The 12880-nt window shown below is 44.4% G+C and overlaps 1 protein-coding gene across 6 annotated transcripts in view; it reads right to left on the bottom strand.

Annotated features, from left to right (window-relative positions):
• The window catches only part of shtn3 (shootin 3), a 65322-nt gene that overhangs the window by 18964 nt on the left and 33478 nt on the right, over positions 1-12880 (bottom strand). For 5 of the 6 annotated variants that reach the window (XM_061724817.1, XM_061724819.1, XM_061724818.1 and 2 more), the window contains exons 3-10: positions 11316-11410; positions 10904-11075; positions 7309-7362; positions 6405-6502; positions 6243-6324; positions 4502-4596; positions 4167-4313; positions 2711-2864 (exon numbers count right to left, since the gene is read on the bottom strand). In XM_061724817.1, coding sequence (XP_061580801.1) covers positions 2711-2864; positions 4167-4313; positions 4502-4596; positions 6243-6324; positions 6405-6502; positions 7309-7362; positions 10904-11075; positions 11316-11410 — 897 coding nt within the window. The remainder of the gene's footprint in view (positions 1-2710; positions 2865-4166; positions 4314-4501; positions 4597-6242; positions 6325-6404; positions 6503-7308; positions 7363-10903; positions 11076-11315; positions 11411-12880) is intronic. The other variant, XM_061724823.1, reaches the window with a different exon arrangement.

The raw sequence follows: 12880 nt of genomic DNA, 5'->3' as shown, positions 1-12880 counted from the left end.
AACTACTAATACTACTGACTAATGATACTACTGACTACTAATGCTACTGACTACTAATACTACTAACTACTAATACTACTGACTAATGATACTACTGACTAATGATACTACTGACTACTAATACTACTAACTACTAATACTACTGACTAATGATACTACTGACTACTAATGCTACTGACTACTAATGCTACTGACTACTAATACTACTGACTAATGATACTACTGACTACTAATGCTACTGACTACTAATACTACTAACTACTAATACTACTGACTAATGATACTACTGACTACTAATACTACTGACTACTAATGCTACTGACTACTAATACTACTAACTACTAATACTACTGACTAATGATACTACTGACTACTAATGCTACTGACTACTAATACTACTAACTACTAATACTACTGACTACTAATACTACTGACTACTAATACTACTAACTACTAATACTACTGACTAATGATACTACTGACTACTAATGCTACTGACTACTAATACTACTAACTACTAATACTACTGACTAATGATACTACTGACTACTAATACTACTGACTACTAATGCTACTGACTACTAATACTACTAACTACTAATACTACTGACTAATGATACTACTGACTACTAATACTACTGACTACTAATGCTACTGACTACTAATACTACTAACTACTAATACTACTGACTAATGATACTACTGACTACTAATGCTACTGACTACTAATACTACTAACTACTAATACTACTAACTACTAATACTACTGACTAATGATACTACTGACTACTAATGCTACTGACTACTAATGCTACTGACTACTAATACTACTGACTAATGATACTACTGACTACTAATGCTACTGACTACTAATACTACTAACTACTAATACTACTGACTAATGATACTACTGACTACTAATACTACTGACTACTAATGCTACTGACTACTAATACTACTAACTACTAATACTACTGACTAATGATACTACTGACTACTAATGCTACTGACTACTAATACTACTAACTACTAATACTACTGACTACTAATACTACTGACTACTAATACTACTAACTACTAATACTACTGACTAATGATACTACTGACTACTAATGCTACTGACTACTAATACTACTAACTACTAATACTACTGACTAATGATACTACTGACTACTAATACTACTGACTACTAATGCTACTGACTACTAATACTACTAACTACTAATACTACTGACTAATGATACTACTGACTACTAATGCTACTGACTACTAATACTACTAACTACTAATACTACTGACTAATGATACTACTGACTACTAATACTACTAACTACTAATACTACTGACTAATAATATAACTGACTACTAATACTACTGACTACTAATACAACTGACTACTAATACTACTAACTACCAGGGGTAAAAGTAAGCCGGTACGATCCGGTACTCCGTACCACCAAAAGATTCTGTCCCGGTATGCAGTACCGGGAAAAAAACACACAAATTGCTGGGAATAATCTTTGCATACAGCGGGTCTCGAACCCTCGATCTCTCACAACAAAGACGGCGACGATACCGCTCAGCCATGATTCAGCACCACCTTTTTTGACTGACTGAGCGAGGAGAGACGAACATAGCGATATAATCTAACTGAGTCCCGACCTGTTTTTTCGTAATTTTAAAAATATTTGTACGATATAAATATTAGTAAAACCCCACTATTTGTGCTTTTGTGAATAGCGTATTCCAGTCTTTACTTCCTAAACACACACACTGCATGGAAGGGAGCGTTTGATTTATTGTTCACGTAACGTTATTTTTTATTTTTTCACGACCAAACCACGCACTTTATTTATGTCATTTGCACCGGGCAAGGACAAAAAATAAATGATTCCACCAAAATTCCAAAGATTTTTGTGGTTGGCTGACACATTACCAGCATATTTCAAATATGCTGCTAAATAATCACACGCCAAATAATCACAAATATGATATTTGTGATTGGTTTTCATTCCTCGTTTCAGGAAAATTTTTTTGAAGTAACGTCTTTTTTAAAATGTTTTAAGTGTTTTGCTTTAATGAAAAAAATGCTTAAGAAGTTATTTTCCATTTCAATGCACACATTGTAAGAGACATTTTGAGACGTTTTACTCATCTTTTACTCTTTTTTCATTTATGTGCCCAATATTCTGAAAATTCAAGGACAGAGACTTGTTAACTGTTCAGCTGCTGATGAATTTAACTGTAAATTTATTCTAATTTGAAACAAAACAAATTTTTATGATTTTGAAAGTTTTGTCAACATTTACAAAGGGAGGAGGGAGGAGAGGGAGGAGAGGGATGGAGGGAGGAGAGGGATGGAGGGAGGAGAGGGCTGGAGGGAGGAGAGGGATGGAGGGAGGAGGGATGGAGGGAGGAGAGATGGAGGGACTCGCTCCTCCAACCAGCTGCTGTGAACAAAGCTGTCACATGTGGCTGAGGAGGAGGCTGTTCTACGGCTTTATTCATTAAAACCTACAAGAACCTGGGAAACTAGAGCGAATAAAGGGCAGAGCGTGTTATTTAAGGAGGCGGGGGGGGGCGTTACCCAGAACATCTGCGCGTCCATTACGATTAAAAGAAGAATTCATTGTTGACATTTGTACTTCCAACATTTCCATTTTGGTTGGAAACATGTGTGTGTGTGTGTGTGTTGGTCAGCATCGCCCACCTCTCTTCTCCAGCTCCCCGTTCTTCTTCTCCGCCTGCTCCAGTCGTCCCTCCACCTCTCTCTTCTCCACCTCCAGCAGCTCCAGCTGCCTCCGCAGAGACTCCAGCTCTGGCTTGACGGAGCTCTGCTCCAGCTGGGCCTGCAGGCTGTGGAGCTGCACACACACACACGCACACGCACACGCACACGCACACGCACACGCACACGCACACGCACACGCACACGCACACACACACACACACACACACACACACACACACACACACACACACACAGACACACAGACACACACACACACACTCATTTTATTTTGAAGCCTACAACATCACACCTGACCTGATTGGGTCTTCGTTTCAAGCCACACCCCCCGTAACTCCAGACGTCCTCGTTGCCCCGGTAACGAAACCTGCCCTTTAGTTAGTCAGACATCGTACCCACTAGGCCTGTGATGAAAAAATCTATTTCCCGATTCTAAATCGATGCTCATTTTAATTCCTAAAAATCGATTCGTATGTCTAAAAATTGATTTTTTTCATCATTACAACTTTTGGTATTTTTTGGTTTATTCCCAAAAAAGGAATGTTCTTTCAGTATATGACATAAATATTCATCAGATATGTGTGTTTTCATACAAACATATGTTTTTGCCTTTTTCTTTACCACTATCGTTTAGTAATTTTTTCAAATATAATTCTCAAATACATTCATATAATACTAGACAGGTTAATCATCTTCATCTTCCTTTTTATAAAACTAAACACGGCCATTATTCCCTCAGATATCGTGGTGTACGGATATGGAACTCCAAATCTCACATTATCATAAGCTCTGCTTCTCTAGAGTTTTAAAAGCAATTTATCATCTCATTTAATTCACATTTAAAAACACTTGTTGCAAGTTTTCTTTGTTGATTTTTTTGTTGTTGTTGTTGATTATTTTTTGTGTGTTGATGATCTGTAACTACTGTACGTAGTCTAACCTTCTTTGTTTTTTGTTTATAGTTTTCGTCTTGTTGTGTTTTTTTTGTTTTTGTTTTTTGTAATTACTGTTTTCCTTCCTAAATTGAGGGGAGGTCTGCTGCATAAGCCTGTTGGCTTTTTGACCTCTCCTGTCACATTTGTTTTACTATTTTGATTGTAAGTGTTACTTTTATTGTGTGCAAACTAATAAAATAAAAAAATAAAAAAATAAATTGTCTATATTTCATTACTTTATATAATTTCTTCAAATTACATTTGCATAAAATGCTAAAAACCAAATTCTGAAAAATTTAAAACCGAAAAAGACCGAAAATGGAAAAGATTAAAAGGGAATGTGTTTAAAAATAAAACCGATTTCATCCGTCTCTGTTTGCTGCTCTGGATCTGTTTGGTAATTCTACTGGTGCATCCAGCCCCCCCGTCGGGGGGGGGGAAACGGGGTTAAAGGTGAAGATACAGCAGCGTGGGCGTCTCACCTCCTGCTGGTGCTGCAGACGCTCCTCCTCCAGGGTTTTGGTGACGGAGGCCACGTCCTCCAGAGCCTTCAGCAGCTGCACGCTCGGCTCAGAGCTCTGGAGCAGCAGCACGCTCCTCCTGTTGGCCTCCTTCTGCTTCACCAGCATCTGGGGGGGGGGGGGGGGGGTTTAAGAGGAAGAGGAAGAGGAGGAGGAAGAGGAGGAGAAGGAGGAGGAGGAGGAGGAGGAGGAGAAGGAGGAGGAGGAGGAGGAGGAGGAGGATCCAGCAGATTTAGCCAGGTTTCTGAGGTATCCCTCTGGTCCTGACAGCTACAGACCCCTGACCTTCCCTTTACCTCGTGGGCGTAACTCTCGGCTTTGACCCGCAGGTTCTGCTCCAGGTCCAGCTGGTCCTTCATCCCCTCGTACTCCTGAGCCGCCATCGTGGAAACTTCAGAGAGACGGACGGAAAGAGAGGAGAGCCGGGTCAGAACCGGATCAGAACTGAGCATTGATCCGACCGCATTTCACCCGCAGGTCGATGTCAGAGGACAGGATCTGTCTGGTGCTGCTGGTACTGATACTGACTGTAACATACTGACTAATAATACTACTAACTAACAATACTACTGACTAACAATACTAGTGACTAGGGGTGTAACGATACACTAATCTCACGATTACGATACGATATTATAGCAGTATTTTTTTAACAACCTTGAATGAGGAACATACGACTGGAAAAAATGGTCTTTTATTTGAAAGACACAAAATACAAAACAATGCTGTGCATTTGCCCTATTGTTACAGTTTGTAATGCTTTATAACTGTTTAAGTTTTAAAGAGAAAGCCAGGCCAACCATTTTTCACAAACTGAACTAAAAGTAAATGTCAGGTTTGCATTATGCATCTTCAGTTTCATACAAGTACAAATATTTAGCCACAAACTGAATAGTTTCTCTCATGTATGATTTTACTTTTTTCTTTCTAATTTAACAACTAAAATTAAATAAATAAATAAAAGTAAATAAATACATTTTTACATCATAAAAAAGATTGATTCATGCTCACCTTATAAGTGTAAGAGGAGATTTATTTTTGTTAAGAAGTTTATTTTGGTAATTCAGGGTTCATTATTTTATAAATATATTCTTTATATTCTGATGTAAATCAGGGACTATAATGACACTAGTCAGTTTATCTGTAGTGATTAGTCTGTTTTAGATTGGGCGGAGTGATACAGCACTAGGTGCTGTGTTGATGTTCTAAAATCCTACAGTGTTGAGGGACATTAAAGTAGACTGGAACTCAGCAGAAGTTGCCTGCATGTTTATCCTACTCACGACCCGAAAAAGGTTTAATTTAATAAGGTAAGGCTTAACTCCACACCAGCCTTACATAAGTAAAAGTTCAGAGCTCAAAACGGGACCGTAAAACGGGACTAGTTTCTTCTGAGCGGAGTAAGATTTTCACCCGCGGGTCGAGGTGCGGTCGCGCTCGCGGTCGGATCTGCGTTACTAGTCAACACAATAGATTAATATTAATAACCCAATATCGCGATACAGTTTGTTACCTCCACGACACGTATTGTGACGTTTTTGTATCGCGAAATTTCGTGGCGAGATATATTGTTACACCCCTACTAGTGACTAATAATACAACTGACTAATACTAACTAATAATACTGACTAATAATACAACTGACTACTAATACTACTGACTAATAATACTACTAACTAACAATACTACTGACTAATAATACTATTAACTAACAATAAAACTGACTAATAATACTACTAACTAATACTGACTGTAACATACTGACTACTAATACTACTGACTAATAATACTACTGACTACTAATACTACTGACTACTATTACTACTGACTACTAATACTACTGACTACTATTACTACTGACTAATACTACTGATTAATAATACTACTAACTAATACTCCAAACGGAGTTTGCCTCCCCTGGCCGGGAGTTGAACCAGCAGCCTTCCTGCAGCGACACTAACCCCTAAACAGCTGTGGTGCTTTCACTGACCAGGGAAACTCAGAACTTTCCATTCTGCCACCAGCGTGGCCACCCACCTCTGTTGAATCTCTTGATGGTTTTGCTGTGCTGCTCCACTGTTTCACGGAGCTGTTTCATTTCCGCCTGGTCCTGCTCCGACTGGAACACAGAGAATTGGCCGTAGTCAGGGCCGGCTGCCAGAAACACCAAGCACCAGCAGTTCTCTGCAGCTTCCTCACCTGCGTGACCAGCTCCTCAATCCGGCGCTGCTGCTCATGGATCTGACACATGAAGTTCTTCTTCTCCTCCAACAAGCTGTTGACCGTCTCCCTCAGCTCTGGGGAAACATTCAACCCACGTCAGCCTCTGCAGCCCAGAAAATCTGCACATTTTTAGTAGGCCTGTGTTGAAAAAAAAAATCGATTTTCCGATTCTAAATCGATTCTCATATTAATTCCTAAAAATCGATTCGTATGTCTAAAGGTCGCTTTTTTTTTTCATCATTACATTACAACTATTGGTATTTTTTTGTTTATGCCCAAAAAAGGAATGTTTTGTTGGACATGAAAATAACTTGTGCCATGTTTCTGCCTTTAAATATGTTTAAAGGTATGAAAACATTAAAGTTTTTAGTTATAATTGCATAAATTGTTTATATTTCATTACTTTATATACTGTCTTGGGGTTACATTTGCTTAAAATGCTAAAAACCAAATTCTCAAAAATTAAAAACCCCAAAAAGACTGAAAATGGAAACAAAAACGGCGTGTTAAAAAATAAAACCGATTTCTCAATATAATACTAATATTAACATGTTGCATAACTACACAGTCATATTATTCATGCAACAGCTCAAAAACCTGTTTTAATAACACTAACCCAGATCAATATCGGAATCGAATCGGATCGAATCAAATCTTGATAATCGATTCTGAATCTTAAGAATCGTAATCGATTCGATTCTTGACATTTGAATCGATCCCCAGCCCTGATTTTAGAGAGAACACGAGACATGGGAGGGAAGGAGGGATCCGACTAGTTCAGGAGGGGGTTCGAGGAAGATCTGAGAGACGAGTGGACGGGGCGGGTTCAGAGGACGGGGCTTCACCTGAAGCTGGAATAAAATAGTTCCCACTGCTGTACCTTTAACCTGTCGGTGGTAGTGCGTGAAGGTGTCATGGCTGCCGTCTTCAGCATCTACAACATCGGGATGAAAGACTTGAGATGTTGCTTCGAGGTCAAGACAACGAAGAAAACAGGAGGATAAAGGAAAGTTACAGGTTCGAGTCTGAGCGAAGGAGAAGAGACAAAGAAAGGTGCAAAAACTCAAGGTATTCTAGCAAATGTTCCCCTGGTGAGGGTCCTGAGAGCATCTCAGAGCGCTGCACCTCTACGCTGCTGCTGGTCCCGTCTGAGGGGGAGTCTGAGGCCCAGTTTACACGTAGCAAAAACGGTGGTGTTTTCATGCTGTAGCTCCTTTATTCAATCACACCGCCACACGTGCACCAGCAGAACCTTATCCCAGCACACCTCTTGCTGGTGTGCAGCCACTTCTTATGTAGCCAGGCAGGGTGGAGAGGTTGATTGGGCACAGGTGCCCAATCGGCTGAGTAGCTGCTCCTCCACCCTGCCACACATGCGTTTTGGCCGTTCGTTTACACGAAAACGAAGCTCAAAGTCACCAAAAACTATCATTACTGAAAACCCCGGCCAAAGTGGAGATTTGCAAAAACTCTGTCTTCACAGAGGAAAACGGACATTTAGGCTTCAGAAACGTCACATTATGCGTCAGAAACGTCACCAGCATCATGTGCTCGACCTGTGTTTACAATTTGTTTGGCCACTTGTCATTTGTTGATGTTTTTTTCCACGATTCCGATTGGCTAGCATGACTTTATGCTTTTCGTTACACTGCCGCCTATAGGTTTGGCAGCTCATAGCACCTTAACAGCGTATTTATGCGGGTTCGTGTAAATTATGGTATTTTTCAAAACGTAGAGGGGGAAATATCCGTTTTTGTAAATACCCGGTTTTGTGTAAACGTGGCCTGAGGGTTAGTCTGAAGGCGTGTCTGAAGGCGTGAGTTTGAGAGATGAGACTTTCAGAGGGAGGCGGGGGATCAGGCCAGTTCAGGAAACATCAAGGAGACAGGACGACCAAGAAGGTTCAGGACAACCAAAAAGGTTCAGGACAACCAAGAAGGTTCAGGACAACCAAGAAGGTTCAGGACAACAAAGAAGGTTCAGGACAACCAAGAAGGTTCAGGAAAACCAAAAAGGTTCAGGACAACCAAGAAGGTTCAGGACAACCAAGAAGGTTCAGGATAGGTGCAAGGAGAAGTCGTCTGAAAGGTTCAGGATGATTTTAGAAGACGGGACGAGTTCAGGAGTTTTTAACGACTCTGTTCAGCCAAGTGACGAGTAAAGACACAGAAACCAGAGAAGAATATGTGCAAGAAGGGCTGAACTCCAGATGAAGGTCTGATGTACTCCCTGCTCAAACCCACATAAAGACATGATCACCCCTGTCTCTGGCAATAAAACCGACTTAGCCAGTCTTCATTTCAGCCATGACGCCAAACCGATGAAACCACGGGATGAAAAACTGAAAGGATCAAACCAGAACATAAGACGACCTCAGGAGGGCGACGGAGGCGGACGCATTCAGGACCAATTTAGGACCAATAGAGGGAATGTGCATGATGTCACAGATGCGACTCCTTGGCGGGTTACGCCCACCAAGTGGCAGAAAGACTGAGTGGCAGCGTAGACTTTCAGTTTGAGCAACTGGAAAACAGAGTTATCGTTTTACAGATTGCCGAACAGAGCCGGTCCAAGGCATAAGCGAACTAAGCGGCTGCTTAGGGACCCGTAACCACTAGGGGGCCCCCAAGAGTTAAAAAAATATAAAATAAAAAAATGTATGCGTGAGTGATGATTCATACATTATCAAAGGTATGTTATTGTATGTTATTGTACAAAAACACAATAATTAATATTATTACATAAACAATATTATGTTAACAGACTAGAGTAGACTTCAAATTGTTGTTGCACATTTATGTTGCAGTTTATTTCAAACCAAACATAAAGTAGATAACGTTGTGGCAGGGTGGAGGAGGTGCAGCCACTCAGGCTGACGGGACACAGGTGTGGCCCGGCACCACGCCTGAGGTTTGCTGCGACAGCGCTGGCAGCGCTGCAGCTGACCGGCGCTGCAGCTGACCGGCGCTGCAGCTGACCGGCGCTGCAGCTGACCGGCCGTGAGGCAGTAGCTGCAGGCCGCCAGGCGACGGCTCCTGGGATGGAGTCGGAGGCGGAGGCGGAGGCGGCTGCGGAGACGGAGTCAGAGGCGGACCAGCAGGGCGGCGTGACAGAGGAGGCGGTCCTGGAGGCGGACCAGCGGCCGGCGCGGGTCCGCGTCAGGGAAGAGGGGATGGTCCTGGACGCACCGTCTGGCCCGAGGCCACTATGGGCCCGGCTCTCTCGGCGGTCGGCCCGTCGCAGAGGAAGGCCGCCTGACCGTTCCCGCTGGTCGGCCGGACGCCGAGGGCGGCCTCCAGACGGGTCCGGGCCTGGAGGGCCCGGGCCGCAGTCTGCGGGGGGGGGGGGGGGGGGGGGGAGTAGGCTCGGCCGGACGGACCCCGGCGCGAGTTTGGCGTTGGGGGTGTGTGGCAGGGTGGAGGAGGTGCAGCCACTCAGGCTGACGGGACACAGGTGTGGCCTGTCAACCTCTCCACCCTGCCAGCCTTGATAAGGCGGGGCTGGACAGCAGCAAGGGTTCGTGGGAGACTGAAGCTGGAGCTGCTGAGCTGTCTGGTGCTGTGCTTGTGCACGTGTGGCGGTGTGTGTGGTAAATAAAAGGGTTCTGCACTAAACTCCGTGTCCTCCTCTATCCTGTCGGTCGGGCCCCCGTAGCACTCGCCCTGCTACAAACGTGTTTACAGTAAATGGTTTATAAATGTGTAGCAAGGCTAGTGCTACGGGGGTCACCCGACAGGACAGAGGACACGGGTTTCGTGCAGGAAACGGTTTATTTACTCCTCTTTCACCCAGACACACGTGTCAGCACCTTCAGCAGCTTCCTCCCAGCAGACCTCTTGCTGGGGTGCAGCTGCTCTTTCTGAAGGCTGGCAGGGTGGAGAAGCTGATTGGGCACAGGTGTGCCCAATCAGCTGAGTGGCTGCTCCTCCACCCTGCAACAAAATGATATATACAAAAGTCTTGACGCTTGGTCCTACTTAAGGCACGATTTGTTGGCGAAATTAAAGTGATGAAGACACCGAACTTTATGATTTGACCGTTTAACGTTAGCTACCCAAAAATCCAACATTACCTGATACAAAATGGGAACCGCAAATTCACGTTTCGGTGCCTGGAATCCAGTTGTTTCTGTGAATTGCAGCAATCCCTTTGTCTCTCCTAAGATTATTTTTCGGCAGTCTGTAAAACGATAACTCCGATTTCTTGCTCAATCTATGAGTACAGTCGATCGTACAAGGGCTCTTTCCCATTTTAGATGTTTTCCAGTTGCTCAAACTGAAAGTTTACGCTGACACTCAGTCTTTCTGCCACTCAGTCTTTCTGCCACTCAGTGGGCGAAACCCGCTGTGAAGTCGCATCTGTGATGTCATGTGCATTCCCTTCATAAGGAAGATGGACGAGTCGAGGAGATGGGAGGGGGGGTCTTACGACCAATCTGGGGGAGTGGGGCAGGTTCAAACCAGTGGGCGTCGTACCTTTGACCTGCTGCTGGCACTGCGAGAAGGTGTCGGGGCTGCGGTCCACGGCGTCGGCGGACTCGGCGTCGGCCTCCAGCGCCATGCAGTCGGAGATGCTCGGCAACAGCTCGTCCAGACACGGGCGCGACGTCAGGCTCAGGTACTTCAGCTTCCTGTTCTCGCAGTTCAGCTGGAGGCGGACAGGTGACGATGATGTCATCATCGGAAGGAGACACCCCCGATACACACATATCCAATCACGTCATTTTATACTTTTAAAATCATAATAAGGAGCACCAAAACTTCTTCCTGTTCCTGTTCTAGCTGAACGAGTCTCACAGCGCCATCAACTCATTCACCTGCTGCCGGTAACGCTGCAGCAAACAGCATTGATTATTGGTTATTGATCGTGTGCTGGTGTGTGTCGGACCTTGGTGGCCAGAGCCTCGGCGTTCTCCCGACACGACTTCTCGATCTCCAGCTGAGTCTGCAGAACGCTGACCTCCTCAATCACCATCTGGGACACTGTTGGACACACACACACACACGCACGCATGCACACACAGACACACACACACACACACGCACACACACAGTTTCAAAATGTTATTTATTTGTCAGTAAAAACACTCACTCACTCATCTTCTCCCGCTTATCCGTTCCCGGGTCGCGGGGGCAGCAGCCTCAGCAGGGATGCCCAGACTTCCTTCACCCCAGACACTTCCTCCAGCTCTTCTGGGGGGAGTCCAAGGCGTTCCCAGGCCAGCCGAGAGACATAGTCTCTCCAGCGTGTCCTGGGTCTTCCCCGGGGTCTCCTCCCGGTGGGACATGCCTGGAACACCTCCCTAGGGAGGAGGGACATGCCTGGAACACCTCCCTCGGGAGGCGTCCAGGAGGATCCGGTACAGATGCCCAAGCCACCTCAGCTGACTCCTCTCAATGTGAAGGAGCAGCGGCTCGACTCCGAGCTCCTCCCGGGTGACCGAACTCCTCACCCTATCTCTAAGGGAGCGTCCAGCCACCCTGCGGAGGAAACTCATCTCGGCCGCTTGTATCCGCGATCTTGTCCTTTCGGTCACTACCCAAAGTTCATGACCATAGGTGAGGGTAGGGGCGTAGATTGACCGGTAAATCGAGAGCTTCGCCTTTCGACTCAGCTCCCTCTTCACCACGACGGTCCGGTACATCGACCACATAACTGCAGACGCTGCACCGATCCGTCTGTCAATCTCACGCTCCATTGTTCCCTCACTCGTGAACAAGATCCCGAGATACTTGAACTCCCCCACCTGAGGCAGGACTTCTCCACCCACCCGGAGAAGGCATGCCACCTTTTTCCGAGGGAGAACCATGGCCTCGGATTTGGAGGTGCTGATTCTCATCCCTGCCGCGTCGCACTCGGCCTCAAACCGCCCCAGCACATGCTGAAGGTCCCGGTCCGATGAAGCCAACAGGACAACGTCATCCGCAAAAAGCAGAGATGAAATCCTGTGGTTCCCAAACCGGATCCCCTCCGGCCCCTGGCTACGCCTAGAAATCCTGTCCATAAAAATTATGAATTTATATATATTTTCCAACTATTTTTGTGTGGGATTGAGTAAAATAATTAAATTATGACACAAAATTACAAGAAAAGGGTGTGAAACATCTTGTAAGGCTTTTATTTGAAGTGACTTCTGTATCTGCTGCTTTTCTGCAAGATGTTTAATCTCAAGCACTTTCAGCTCCAGAGCTGAAGTCGCCGGTTATTTTAGAACGACCCAGGAACAGCGTCGGTCGAGAGAGCTACTCAACCAGAAACAAAACACCGTCTTAAGATGTCTGAAACCATCTGAACGTGGATCTAAATGAGGAGCCGACAGAAGGAAAACTGTATATGTGTATATGTGTATATATATATATATATACTTACATATACATATATACATATAGATACGTATATATACGTACCCATACCCATACAGTACCTATATTATTTATTTTTTTAATAATAAT

The sequence above is a fragment of the Cololabis saira genome, chromosome 7 (genome assembly GCF_033807715.1).
Source record: "Cololabis saira isolate AMF1-May2022 chromosome 7, fColSai1.1, whole genome shotgun sequence".
Classification (NCBI taxonomy): Eukaryota; Metazoa; Chordata; class Actinopteri; order Beloniformes; family Belonidae; genus Cololabis; species Cololabis saira.
This window is presented reverse-complemented; position numbering and strand designations above follow the sequence as displayed.